At 51.8% G+C, this 14,999-nt stretch overlaps 1 protein-coding gene across 2 annotated transcripts in view; it reads right to left on the bottom strand.

Annotated features, from left to right (window-relative positions):
• Positions 1-14,999, bottom strand: part of GPAT4 (glycerol-3-phosphate acyltransferase 4) — a 30,909-nt gene that overhangs the window by 5,922 nt on the left and 9,988 nt on the right. Inside the window, 6 exon segments of one of the 2 annotated variants that reach the window (NM_001083669.1) lie at positions 374-467; positions 605-694; positions 1,446-1,520; positions 2,203-2,503; positions 2,635-2,704; positions 10,290-10,737. In NM_001083669.1, the coding sequence (NP_001077138.1) occupies positions 374-467; positions 605-694; positions 1,446-1,520; positions 2,203-2,503; positions 2,635-2,704; positions 10,290-10,454 (795 nt within the window). In that variant the 5' untranslated portion in view covers positions 10,455-10,737. 2 annotated transcript variants of the gene reach the window in all.

The following is a 14,999-nucleotide window of genomic DNA, read 5'->3' as shown; positions in this document are numbered from 1 at the left end:
AATCCCCTCTCGGGGGGCTTGTGGGAAGATGGATACATGTATATGTATGGCTGAGCCCCTTTGCTGTTCATCTGAAACTACCACAACACTGTTCATCAGCTATACCGCAACACAAAACAAAAAGTATAAAGTCTGGGGGAAAAAAGAAAACCCCCCTCCCCACCTCCACCCCCCTTTCCACTGCCCACCTACACTTTCCCCACACGCTCAGCCACTCGGCTCACAGCACCCAGGTCCCAAGGAGACCCTGAGGCCACGGAAACCAAGGCAACAGCCTAGGCTGGGGCCCAGGTCTGAAAGCACACTTGCCCGCTCACCCGCTGGAGACAGAGCTCCCAGCCCTGACCAGAGGACTCTCGGAGGCAGGCCTTACCATGGCGTAGTAGCCGTCGCTGGCCAGGATGATGACGTCAATGGGTGACGTGTGGTTAGCCACACAGATGCCGCCGTTTCTAGGCCGGTTCTTCCTGTTCACAAGGTTCGAGGAGCAATGGGAATTTGCGTGAGATGATGCGTCTGGACATGCGTCTGGCCGGGGCTCCAGCCCCCCAAGTTCCGGCAGCGCCACCCCCCCGTGCCACCCCGAGCCCCCGTGGACCCTCACCTGTCATGGTAGGTGATGATGGCCGTCAGAGCGCGCACGCAAATCCGGTAGCACATGAGGTGAACGTGCTTGCTCAGGAACTCCTTGAACCTGCGACAATGCGACAGAGAGCTCTGCTGTTACCTACACGCACACAGGGAGTCAGCAAAGGGTGCCAGGTCTAACCATCTAACCACTGCTGCCTGCGCCCTTCACAACTGTATATAAAAGTATTTTTATAATTATTAGTGTCTACGGTAAGCATTAGCATCTCTCTGTCTACAGACAAAGGAAGAAATGATGAGAACAGCTCACATTCACCGCGGGTGATGGACTCAGAAGTCTCAGCCCGAGAATTTCCAGCAAAGGTGAGTCCCCTAGATTCTTTGCCAATGACAGCCAGAGGCAGGCGGAGGCCAGAGAGTCAAACCTCCCCATCAGCTGGGGCAGAAGAGAGGTTTGCCAGCCCCAGAACTTCCCAGGAGGAGCCCATTTCTCGAAAAACAAAAAAAAAAAAGGAAAAAGCAAACAAAAAGGACCTACCTACCTACACTTCTCACCCTCTCAACAAACAATTCATCAACACAGTAGAATGCTCAAAACTCAACTACTTGCTTTGTAAAGCCTGCTAGCCCTGGACACTACCATTTTGTGGTTTCTCTGTTTTGTCTTTAAAACTGGAAGAATGCGAGCGCTGGAGGGCAAAAAGAACAGTCTCAGATAAGATCAGTGAGGGGGAACAGAGCTCTGCTGCCGAGTCAGTTACCATGGAGCTACTGACTCCATCTAAGAGCCTGTGGTTTGGGCCACGCCCCACGCCCCCTGTGGTACCCGCAGAGTCCGACGCCCATGCTCCGCTCACCTCCCATTTGGCAGGTACCCCACCATCGTTGTGCCCACCACCAGGAGGCTGATCCCCGTGAAAGCGAGAGCTATCCTGTAACGAGAAGACAAGTTACAACACAGCAGACAAACTCCTGCCCCAAGTGTAGACTTGAATGTGTGAAAATGCCAGATGCCATCGCTGGCCCACACGGGGCTCCCGCCGAGAGGGGAACCGGGGCCACTCACTGTCCCAAGACAGGGTGCCATGGACTTGGTTCTCAGCCGACTGACACCCCCGCCTCAGGCACTGGGCAGCGGCCAGAAGGATAGGGCAGCCGACGGCTGGCCGTGCTGCCCTCAGGCACCTGCTGTCCTGCAGCCTCACCCTTCCCCTTGGCTTTAACCCCTGGCAAAAGCACAGCTTCTCCGTGAAGCAGCAGGAAGTAGGGTCCAAGGTGCCAGCAGCCGGCAAGGCCTCCTCAGAACAGCCTGTGCACAGAGGCCCGGGATCAATACGCCTCTGTCCTGGAGAGGAGGCTGCAGCAAAGGACCAGCCAGGCCCGGGGAGGGGCCACAAAGAACACCGGGCTCCCGTCCCTGGGCTTAGTCCGTCCAGACAAGCGATCTGTCTTTCAGAAACTCAACTATTTCTTATTTCTGTCTGCTACGCAGACAACCCAGGACCCTTCTAAAGGACAAGCGCCCTTCCGAGAGCCGGACTGCCTGGCCAATGGGAGGACTCCGCCCACCACCCTCCTCTGAAGTGAGAGCACGGGGTGGGGGCCGGGCCTCACCTGAGCGGCAGCAGGAGGCAGTAGCGGATGAGTACGCCCAAGCCCCACAGCACGGTGAGCCGCAGGCTGATGTACTGGAAGTTATAATTGGTCCTGCTCAGCAGGTTCCAGGACTCCAGCTCCTCTGCCGAGAACCTCTTGGTCACCTCATCGTCCATGATGGTCTCCATTCCTTTCCGGCAGAAATAGAAAATATCCGAGAGCTCAAACTCGGGAGTGTTGTCCAGGGCCTTACTGCTCCCGCTCCGGCGGATTTCTTTGATCTCCTCCTCTAGTGACGTGGGGTCTTTTGCAATGATTCCTGCAACAGAACAGTCTCATCAGGTGGTCTGCTGGGAGAAGGGCATCAGAAATGCCCAGGGCATACTCCCTGCCTGCTGCAGGGAGCAGGGGTGGAGTGGAGGTCAGGGGGGCGCCGGGGCCCTGTCTTACCATTGGTGTAGGGCTTGTAAAGCTGGTGGTTCTTCTCCTTGGCTCCTCTCTCCATCCTCAAGGTAGCCCACTGCAGGGGGAACAGCAACACATAGGGTGAGCCCCTTCCCCTTTCAGGGGGCTCCTCCACTTCCAGTCTGTGACAGCCTCAAGCCCAGTCACCCCAGATCAGATTGCACCCGGGAGCGAGGGCTCTGGGGAAGCTCGGAGCCCTCTCCTCCGGGCAGACCTGTCCCTGATGACCTGGACTGAGAGCCTCGTCGCTGGCGGTCAAGAGCTGCGAACTGAGGAGCCAGGAGAGCTTGGGGCTCGCCCCCTCTGCCTCCTGGGTCACGAAGGAGCCCGCCGGCCGCCTGTCCACAGACCCCGCTGGTTCCTTCGTTTCTGCCAAACGACAGCTCTTCACCAACTGCTAAGCCAAGCGTCTGGGAAGGTACTGCCTACCTCCCAAGTTATTCCAAGAAGGCAACGATTTTAGCTTTTGAGTTGATAAAAGATTTAAATATTATGTATATGTGGACTGTCCATTCACCCTCTGAGTAATCTCTAACGGGAAACACCACAATTTGACAGAAAAAGCTTGAAAGTAGCTTAGTGTTAATTAAAAAAAAAAGCGTTGAAAAAAAAAACTAGGTTCGAATCCCAAGTTTGAGAGTTCTGTGTGCCTTCAGCAATTCATCCCATCACGCTGGTCTTTTTTATCCACAAAACTGGAGGAAGGTACATCAACCTCCCCTTCACGAGGACACGAGAGGCTGTGTGTGACAGACTCGGAAACTGCAAACCCCCAGTGCCCTCATTTTAATAAAATAACACGGACTGCAGGGAAGATTCTCTTCCCCTCGCCCTTCATCAGAACCCTTTTAAGTGCCACCTGAGAACCCGGGGCTGGGCGGCTCCTACTAGCAGCAGGGAGGGGCGAGCACCCCAGCTCCCACCTGCCCAGCAACGGGACGGCGACGAGCAAGGACATAGAACTGCCATTCTAAAGGTGTCCTTTCAAACTTCTGTCTCCACAGTTACGCAAGAGAGAGAAGAACCCTGTCCTTCCACGATGCTGCGGAATCCATAGAGCCCAAAGCCTTTGTGAGACCCTGCTGGCAGAGCCTGAAGCGTGAGCGGGGTGGCGGAGCGAGCAGCAGAGCGTGCGCCTCATCAGCAATCTGACCGCGTGTGGAAACCTCTCAGATGCCACGGTCCAGAGAAGACGGGCCGCTTACAGAGCCACCCACGCTAAGGTCTGAGGCGGGAAAACGCACATGACCCGTCAGGTTCTTAGCCCCTGATGGATTCTGGCGCGGGGGACGTTTTTTCTAGAAGAAAATGTAAATGTAACTGCTGCAGTGCAGGAAGATGAACTCCCATCTGGGAATGCCATCTAGGGAAGAGGCGATTAAGGGGCAAGCCTGGTACAAAGACACAGCTCGATCGCCCAGAACGTCTCCATTCTGGCCCAGACTGCCTCGGTGCTGAAGCCCGAGTCAAAGAACCTCGGTGCTGACGCCTGGCTTGGACTGTAACAGGTAGGGAGCACATGCCCTCAGGCCACCGGAGCACCAGAACAGACATCTGTGAGCACCGACTTAGGATGCAAAGTTCCAGAAGGCTGTGGTTTCTGCTTTAACTGGAAAGATGCTGGTTCGGCGAGCCTGTGGCTTCTGGCTCCATGGTAAACATCCCCCTGTCCTCCTGCTTTGTACTTCTAGCTTTGCTTTTCCAAACTTCGGGGACATTACAAAATGCGTCTGTGTGAAGGATGAAGTCAGCAGAGTGGGGCAGAGGGTGGGGCGGGGGCCGCCTGGGACCGGCACCCGGTGACCGCTGCTTCGCCAGGCGCAGGGACTTGGGAGGGGTGCTGGCATCAGCACCATCTGAGAATGGCACGCCTGGCTTCTCTGAGCCTCACTTTTAAGAAGTAGCGTGTGCAGATATCCAGAATGAAAGTGAGAACCCCAGGTCCAGAGCTCATTTCCCCAAAATCTCCTCTTCCTTCCCTTGATCCAACATGCCACTTGAGTCCCTGTTCAGGGTCACGTTACTTAATTATTCCCTTCTCAGCTTCTCCTGTACAGAGACTGTTAGGGACACAGACAGGCTGCCCTGTCAACCAAACCCAAGACAGCTCTCGGCAGGTCAGGCAGGCCAGACCCTTAGAAGGTGGGCGGGGTGACGGGTGCATCTTTGCTGGTTAGTCACTTTGCTGTGCTGCCGCTCAGAAGCCCAGCACCCGGGGAAGGCCAGACAGCCCCTGCAGCCTCGTCTCAGTGAGACCTCCCCTCTTCTCCAGCCGGCCCGCACCGCACCTTCCCCGACTGGACTGTGGATGCCCAAGAATCAGCCCCCAGAGAAGCCAGGCTCCCAGCACCCCACCCTCTCCCACTTCCCCGGCAGAGATAGCATCTTTTAACAAGTCTCTCTTCCATCCCTGCTTTGGCTAGAATCACTCAGTGAGTGATAAAGTGTCTGAATCTTTGCGACCCCGCAGACTATACAGTCCAAGGGATTCTCCAGGCCAGACTATTGGAATGGGTAGCCTTTCCTTTCTTCAGAGGATCTTCCTGACCCAGCAATCGAATCAGGGTCTCCTGCATTGCAGGCGGATTCTTTACCAACTGAGCTATGAGGGAATAACTTGGTAGCTGCCATCAAATTCACAATCCTGACTTCACACCTCACGTTTCGATCACCTGCTGGTCGCGACCACGTGTCTGCACCCCTCCGCCCTCACATCTGGTGTGAGAGGGAGAGGCAAATGCACACGCCCGGACCCCACCGTGCTCCCCCCTCACCCACCCTCCTCCTGGGATACCCAAGCTGCCCATCTGTCCACCCAGTCCTTCAGCCCACCCCGGACACTTCCTCCCCAGCTGCCTGAGTCAGGCCACCACCGTCCTCTCTTACCTACACAGGTGCGACAGGTCCCACCGTGCTCCTTCCTCCCTCCAAGCCAAATGACGCACACTGGTCTCATCCCCTGGCCTGGGCCTTCAGGGGCTTTTCAATGGCTTCTCAAAGCCTAAAATGGCTTCTCAAAGCCTAAAGAACAGCCGGTTTTATAAGCTACCTCAGCCCCTCCAGGAACCCGATGGCTCTCCTCTCCTGAACCAGGCGCTGTCTCTAAACCAGACTGCCCCTTCTCGCCTCTACCCACTGCATTCCTAGAGCGCTGCTTCCTTTGTAAATCCATTCAAATGCCAAATCTTAGATGAAACGGTACCTTCCCAACTCCTGCAATCAGAGCTCATCCCTACCTGCATATTTTAACTGGTATCACATTCTGAATCGGTTCTGTAGGCAGACATCAGTCTTTCCTACTCAACTATAGCTGCCTCGGAGGGCAGAAGCCAGAATCCACCCAGACGTGCGGGGCAGCGGAGTCTGATCAAGTGCTGTGCGGCACTTAGTAGGCAGTCAATAAGGACTGGGTTTAATTCACCAATGACCAAGGTTTCTCTTCATCAAGGTCTCCAAAACCACTTCTGAGCACCCTCCCTGCCGTAATCTCTCTCTCACCTCCTTCCGTTCGTCCTTTGAGCTACTTCCCCCCAGTCACACTGGAATCACCCTTCCCATGGGGGCAGGAAGGGGGTACCGCTGACACACATCCCCTCTTGGACCTGCACCACGTGAAGGAGGCATGCACCACGCTCCCACTCCCTGGAGGAAGCAGACTGCCGGGTCTGAGGACTTAGGTCAAGTTTCACAGTTGGTAAGAAAACCGTCAAAAGGGTCGCGCCTACCCACCACAGTGCCGCCGCCTGTCCAGCCTCTCTGACCTGCTCACCTCCATCACTGGTTTCCAACCAGTTCTGCTGTGCAGCCTGATGTCAAAGCACAGGACAGCCGCCTCCTCTGACCTGGTCAATCCCTTCACATCGGGCAAAAACCTCAAGTCATTTTCCCACCCTTATATTTCTCCTTTATATACAGACTTTCTTCACTCCTTTCCCAAATCATTCTCAACTGAGTTCAAAGTCCACTTCTAGGAATTGTACCCCAAACAATATCACCACCATTGTGCTGTGTAATAAACCTGAAGCTCAAACATTAAGAAAACTAAAGCATTTCCACTCAGTGTTAACAGGACCTGCAAGCTGTCCTCCAGGAGGAAAGACACCAACTACGCATCCCTCCAGCCCCCGGGCAGGGACACCAAGGTATGCGGAGAGGTGAGCCATCATGGGAGACCAGCTGCACCGACTCGGGTCCTCCAAAAGCACGGTGTTTACACTGTGCAGGCTACCAGACAAGAGCTTGATTCATCTTTATGAAGATTATCTAGTAAAATGTGCAAAACAACTGGCTGATAAGATTGTAAAAGAAAATGTAGACATAAAATTATATGCACAGGCTGCTAAGACTGCCATAAAATATTACCACAACCAAAAGGTAACACAAAACTATTGTTATTTGTCTGCTTATCTAGTGCTGTGGAACAGACCACCCCGTAACTCACTGGCTTAAAACACTACCACCGTTGACTCTGCTCTTGAATCTGCAAACCGCACAGGGTCTGGCATGGGCTGGTGGAGGCTGAAGGCAGGGGCTGAAACTCCACGAAGGCCCGTGGGCTCCCGAGGGTGGTGGCTGGTGCCATCAGCCTGTCAACACAGCCTCCCCAGAACTGGGAGCCAGAACTCCACACGGGGCCTGGGCTTCCTCGTGGCGTGGCGGCTGGGCTCCAGGGCAAGTCTCCAGAGTCAGATGGGAGCTGTGCTGTTGCTCCACCCTAACCTCACAGGTCACACAGAGCCAAGGCCACCATGTTCTGTAGGTTAGAAACATTCACCACGGCAGGGTCCCACTCTGGAGGAAGTCAATCAGATTCCACCTCACGATGGTAGATGTTAAGAGTCACTGGGGGAGCTTTTTTAAAATGCCCACCAAAACCAGTTAGACCAGAATTTCCAGGGGGTAGTCGAGTGCTCCCAAACAAGTTATTTTTTAAATGTTCCCCAGGTGATTCAGATGCGTAGTTAGGAAGAGACCCACAAAATGAAGATGATCTCTAAGCCTCCTTCCAACTGCAAAATCACACAGAGCACCCCAGCTTATGAAGGGATGAAGATGATAAAAAAGGCAACTAAAGGTGCTGTCTTTATTAAAAGCACCCACAAGTTCAGGTGTATTTTAGATGTATACATGGATACACAGATGGATTTCCAAGATCTAAAATCAGTTTGGCCAAATCCAACTTGTATTTCACACTCCTGCTGATAAAAATGGCATTCAGTTCTTAATGTCCACCAAGATCAAATCAGAGCAACAACCCTGCTCAGATGGTGAGAAAGGACCACTCTTGCAGAACCGCCTGCTGCCCCTGCTGGTGCACATCAGCCCTTCCTCAGCCACCCCTTACTTGGGCTCACAGCCAAGTGGTCGTCATCATCCAGGAAGCTCGACAGGACAGGAGCCCTGGGATACCCAGAACCCTCCGAGTGCCTGACACACACCTCCAGGAAATACAAGGTACAAACTGAGATCCTGACATCTGAAATATTGAGGTCACCAATGAGCGTGCACACACACACACACAAACACGCATACACGACTTCCATTTCCAGTAATTTTCAAGATGTGGTCAGCAGTCTCTGACAGCTCAGGAATACCTGTCCCATGGAACTTTAAAATACTGATTTGAGGAGACGTTTTCAAAATGGAATAGGGAATGTACACAGATTCTAGGTCTTCTTCACCCAAAGTGACCCAAATTTTAAGAGTTTAGCTACTACAAAAGGACTCTGATCTGATTATTCCTATTTTTCTGTTTTAAAAATAAGGATTCCCGTAGGTCTATGCTTGCTTAAATAAACCTGAATAAAAGCTTGCCATGACCGTGAAGCTATCAGCTGCCTGACTCGCTCCATACCAATGCACGGTTTCCAGGAGCAAGTGGGTGTGGGCAGTTACTTGGTTCACAGGAACCCTGGGTTCTACTGAAGACTTTCTTGGACTAAAGTTCAAGAAGATTACATTTCATAATTAAGTAAAACAAATACTAATGACTGACTAGATTGCCACTTCTCAAACTTTACTGTGCACCTGGGCTTCTTGGAGTACAGATGCTAATTAGTAGGCCTGCATTTCCAATGTCTTAGGTGACACTTGACTGCTGGTCTCAGAGCATTCTCTGAGTAGCAGACACCCCCAGAGACCATATGGAGCGCTCAGAAATCTTCGTACCAAACGCGAGTGCTCAAGTAAGTACAAGCACACCATAGCTCACTACGGACAAGAGCCTAAAGGTGGAGAACAGCCCATCAGTGGAGGAGTGGATGAGCACATTAGTACAAACACACGGTGGAATATTACTCGGCCACGAAGACCAAAGTATTGACACGTGTTACAAAGTTACGCTGCACAAGAGCACTCACAGGAGAGCACGTTTTATAGCATTTCGTTAACAGGAAATACCCAGAACAGGTAAATCCAGAGACAGACCACAGATTCACGGTTGCCAGATGCCGGGGGTTGCGGGGAGGAGACAGAAACGCAGCTGCTTAATGAACATGGGTTTCCTTCTGGACTAATGAAGAGGCCGTGGAACTTCACAGAGTGGCAGTCATACAACCCTGTGACTACGGGAAACGCCGATGAACTGTTCCCTTTAAAATGGTTAATTTTCTGTAGTGTCAATTTCACCTCAATTTTTTAAATGTGAAAAAGTTATATTCTTACACAAACATTAAATATCGAAACACAAGATTCAATAATATATGTAGAAATATTTTTTGCTGTAATGGAGCATTTCATCTGGCTCACTTCATCTTTCTGAATCACTATTTCTTCACTGATAAAATCTATCGTTGATAAGACACCCTGGTCCACTGCAGAACTACAGAGAACCAAAGGACAGCAAGTGAAAGTATTCTGAACTATAAGATACTACCTGAACAAATACACCTGCAGTCTTTTCACTATTACGAGTGCATTTCCCCAATCACACATGGTCTCAGCCGTGGAAAAGAATAGCTGAAGATCTGGGGACTACTGAAAACAGATACTGCTCATCAATTACCAAACCTCTGAAGAGATGTTGAAAAGCTCACAGCACAGACCAACTTCCAGGAAATACCACTTCTTGCCCATTTCCTTAACCCCATGACCAGTTCTGTTCAGCGGTCTAACTACTTAGGTTCTGACATATGTTGGGAAATATTCTTCTTCTCCTCTGTCTTAAAGAAACTAGCACAATTCTTCAAATGCCCTTTTCTGTGACTTCTTCTTGCCTCACGTCTAAAAACCTATTTAAGATAAATGTTTGAAACAGAAAAGAGACCCTCCCATACTTATCAGTGAGGGAAAACGCTAGCAGCAGCTCTGACTTTCAGCATCTGTTACATAATCACAGGCGGCGTCCTGCAGTGACTGCTTCTAAGTCCCTCCTTTTGAAACATACAGGCCAGGTGTGGTCCCTCTGCTCAGACGGACCAAACATGCCAGTACCTGAGCTCAAAGGAAAAGACTGCTGCGGCTTCACAAGCTCATGTTAGTTATCCTTTCTGCTCAAAATGCCACTTCCTTCGCACTCTACCAACACTCTCCACGTCCCTCTGAGAGCTCACAATCAACCAGACAGAAACAACTCTTTTTTTTTTTTGGCTAACGGCACTTCTCTCCTTGGGGAAGCAACCATTTGTAGATAGCATACTCACCGCAAAGATCTTTAACAGAGTTTTCATGTAGAGCTTTCGGATACCAAAGGAGACTCCGAAAACGGCGGGGACGATGATGAAAACCAGGAGGAGGGTGAAGAGGACCGTCAGGGAGATGCCCAGGAGGCTGACAATCAGGCTGTCGAAAGGCAGCAGCAGGAACATGGTGGGGATGCAGGCCAGGCCAGCGCCCTCCTCCCCGCGAACAAAGCTGGCCTCAGATGGTCCTCTCCGTCAGCACCAGGCTGGGGAGGGCCAACTCCATTCCCAAGTTCGCATCCCTCGACGGCTGGAACGGAGACTGGGCAGAGGGTGAGAGCTGAAGGGGGCCCCGAGGGCCTCCCTGGAGGAGACAGGCTGCAGGCAGACGGGGCGGGCTCAGTCTTCAGGCCAGGTGGGGCAGCCCAGCCAGTGGGTGGCCCGGGCGCACTCTGGGCTCTGTTCCGCTGGCACTGCTTCCAGAAGTTTCCCTGTATCTCCTGCCCAAGAGCATTTAGCAGATAAATCTGTCCTGAAGGTCTGTCATTGCCAGAAGTACCAAGAAGAGTTCAACATGCTGCCAGAAAAAGCCTGATAACTCCAGAGGTGGGTGTGGGGAGGTGCGACTCGCTGGCACTTCCCACAGAAGTCTTGTGAACGTGAATAAGTGGAAATTAAATAACTGTTTTCCTTAAAACTCCTTCATAAGCTGAAAACTGTGTTCACATCTGGCTCCATCCTTCCTCTGGGGGCTCCTGGCACACCGCTCCTGGGACCGTCCGCCCTGGAGAGCTACAGGCCTTGCCAGGGGCACAGAGGCACTGGCAGGGAATGGCTCATACTGCCCGCGGGGAGTGTGATCCCAGGCACGCCTGGCATTGGGCTCCTCTGGATGCTCCTCCCTCAGGCCCTCTTCTCGGCGGTGACCTGGGGTCTTGGCAGGAAGTTGCTTACATGCTGCTGAAGCTGGAGGAGGAGACAGAAACACCGTCAGGCATGCGACACAAACGGCACCGAGGGGAGGGCGCCCTGCGCTTGGGGGTGGGGGCCGAGGGCCAGGGCCAGCTCCTCTCATCCCCAAGGTCGAGGGGACCAGGCAGCGCACACAGGCAGCACATGCGGGCGTGGACGAAAACCGCAGGCGTTTCATCCAGGTTTCAACCCCGATGGTTTAAGTACCGCTGGGGCCACTCACACTTTTCTAATAGGAAACACACGCGTGTCTGGGCTCAGCAGATGCAAACCATTACATGTAGTGGTTTGTCCACCACTACATGGACAAACAGGATCCCACCACGCAGCACAGGGAACCATATGCAGTGTCCTGATAAAACGATAATGGAAAAGAATATGAAAAAGATGTATGTATATGCTTAAACTGAGTCACTCTGCTGCACAGCACAAACTAACCCAACACCATAGATCAAGTATACTTCAATTAAAAAAAAAAATCATTAGAGACCTCAAATTTAAAAAATGAATTAAGGAAAATATATGGACACAAGACACCTTTCAAGAGATAAAGAGGGCACACTCCAAGGAGAAGATGGGCCTCCTCACTGTCCCCCACTGCCTGGAGCTCTGGGCCGCAGAAGCAGCCCCAACATTAGGACACTCCGGATGCTTCCTGAGACGTTCCCGCACACCCTGGGACACCGTTAGGAATCGCTCCTGCCCCAGCCACCCAGGCAGCAGGAGGGCCCGTGCTGAACACTGCTTTCTGTCTTATTTCCTGGCTCGACACGTCCTGGGACAGTGCTGCCTCCATACCAACGGAGCTCCCTTCCTGTAGACAGGTGCACAGTTCTCAGCTGTAAGAATGCTCCGTGAATCGGTTAACAGCTCTCTCCTGAGGGTGGACACCAATGTTTCTACCCTTCTGTTGTTATAAACAATACAATGAACCTGTCTATGTGATTCAGCATACAAAATGCACGTGCAAATATATTTTCAGGATAACCTCCTAGAGATGGAATTGCAGGGGAAAAGGAAATCTAGGTATAACGGAAAAAAATAACTCTTGTTTTTATTTCCCCTGATTTACTGACAAAAAGTTGGCTTAAAGCTCAACATTCAGAAAACAAAGATCATGGCATCTGGTCCCATCACTTCATGGGAAATAGATGGGGCAACAGTGGAAACAGTGTCAGACTTTATTTTTTCTGGGGCTCCAAAATCACTGCAGATGGTGATTGCAGCCATGAAATTAAAAGACGCTTACTCCTTGGAAGGAAAGTTATGACCAACCTAGATAGCATATTAAAAAGCAGAGATGTTACTTTGCCAACAAAGGTCTGTCTAGTCAAGGCTATGGTTTTTCCATAGCCTTGGTCACGTATGGATGTGAGAGTTGGACTGTGAAGAAAGCTGAGCGCCGAAGAATTGATGCTTTTGAACTGTGGTGTTGGAGAAGACTCTTGAGAGTCCCGTGGACTGCAAGAAGATCCAACCAGTCCATCCTAAAGGAGACCAGTCCTGGGTGTTCATTGGAAGGACTGATGCTGAAGCTGAAACTCCAGTACTTTGGCCACCTCATGCAGAGCTGACTCACTGGAAAAGACCCTGATGCTGGGAGAGATTGGGGACAGGAGAAGAAGGGAACGACATAGGATGAGATCGCTGGATGGCATCACCAACTCGATGGACATGAGTTTGGGTAAACTCTGGGAGTTGGTGATGCTGACAGGGAGGCCTGGTGTGCTGCGATTCATGGGGTCGCAAAGAGTTGGACATGACTGAGTGACTGAACTGAACTGACAAAACCGACACATTAACACTGAGCAACTCTGCGGAGCCAAAGCAGGATTTGATATGGCAGCCCACTCCAGTACTCTCGCCTGGAAAATCCCATGGATGGAGGAGTCTGGTAGGCTGCAGTCCATGGGGTCGCTAAGAGTCGGACACAACTGACCGACTTTGCTTTCACTTTTCACTTTCATGCATTGGAGAAGGAAATGGCAACCCACTCCAGTGTTCTTGCCAGGAGAATCCCAGGGATGGGGGAGCCTGGTGGGCTGCCGTCTATGGGGTCACACAGAGTTGGACACGACTGAAGTGACTTAGCAGCAGCAGCAGAGTGTTAGTCAGAGAGTCACCTTTTCTGTGTATGTGGTGAGACCATGTAAGATCTACCCTCTCAACAACTTTTAACTGTAATCACTATCCCAGAACTTTCTCATTTCATAAAACTGTAAGTATTTACGCTTTGCCCAACATTTCCCCATTTGTCTTACCCCTTGGCCCCTGGTAACCACCATTCTTCTGTTTCTGCAAGTGCATATGTTCTGAACGCCACATTTATGTGAGAATATACCGTATCTGTCTTCCACTTCTGACTTGGGAAATACAGGGTTTTTTTTGCTGCACTGCGTGGCCTGTGGGATCTGAGTTCCCCGAAAGGGCATCGACCCCTGTGGCCCCTGTGGTAGAAGTGCTGAGTTCTAACCCCTGGACCACCAGGGAATTCCCAGAAGCACAGTTTAGTTTTACAAGATACCGTCACATTTTCTTGGTAGATAACTCCTCCAGCCTTTCTGGCCACTTTTTTTTTTTTTTTAAGATTTATTATTCTGTTTCTGGTTTTGGCCAAGCTGGTGTTGGTTGACGTGCTCCGGCTCCCTCTGGCTGCAGTGAGCAGCGGCGGCTTCCCTTGCTGTGAGCACGGCTCCAGGCGCACGGGCTTCACTAGCGCCTGGCTCGAGGGCTCTGTGCCCAGGCTCAGGAGCTGTGGCGCACGGGCTTAGTTGCTCTGCAGCAGGTGCGACCTTCCCGGTCCGGGGATCAAACCTGTGTCCCCTGTATGGGCAGGCGGATTCTTAACCACTAGACCACCAGGGACGCTCCGTCCATTCTTTTATTAGAAAGGCTGTTTACATTAGGGTTCACTCTTGGGGTTGTACATGCTAAGGGTTTTGGCAAACGTACAGTGTACAGTGCTATGTACCCATCATTAGAGTAGCGTACAGAGTATCTTCTGCTCTAAAAATCCTCTGGGCTCTGATTTTTCATCCCTCCCTGCCCTCAACCCCTGGAAATCACCGATCTTTTCAGTCTCCAGTTAGATTTTTTCCCAGAATGTCACCTAATTGGAACCTTACAGGATGTAGCCTTCTTGGCTTTTCACTTAATACAGTCCCTTGTTCCAAATGGGGGAGCATCCTCTCACTTTTCTCTGGCAAACATTTCTGTCCTCACACTAATCTCCTTCTGGCTTGGTTCCAGTACATTTAAAAGTTCAAGCAAGGGGACAAGTGCACAGGGGCCTGACTTCACTGTGAGTCCTGCCCACTGCAGTACAGAGCTCAAAGGCCTTTCTCATGTTACTTCACAACCTGTCAATATGTACTCTCCATTTTACCAGTTAGGGAACTCAGCGGGGGAGACCCGGACCCCATTCCCTGACCCCTAACCGCTCCCGCCACGTCCCACAGCCCTGGCAGGGAAACTAAGACAGTGAAAAGATCGGTGATTTCCAGCTGTTTCAGGGGCAGTGGTCCTCCACTTCCGCTTCCACATGGTCATCGCTAACGCTTATGCAACACCACCAAGACGGACACTGAGCTCATACAGTAAGCACCTTCCACAGGCCGTCCTCACCGAACTCCCGCCGCGCCCTACGGTGGCGTTACTGTCAGCCCTGCTGTGGACAGGTGAGGGAAAGAGGCGGAGAGGGGGAGCTGCCTGGGGCTGCACGGCTGCAGCCAGCGGAGGAGGCACGTGGACAAGCGCGCC

Source organism: Bos taurus, chromosome 27 (genome assembly GCF_002263795.3).
Source record: "Bos taurus isolate L1 Dominette 01449 registration number 42190680 breed Hereford chromosome 27, ARS-UCD2.0, whole genome shotgun sequence".
Taxonomy (NCBI): Eukaryota; Metazoa; Chordata; class Mammalia; order Artiodactyla; family Bovidae; genus Bos; species Bos taurus.
Note: the sequence above shows the minus strand (reverse complement) of the source record. Positions and strands in the feature narration are given on the sequence as shown.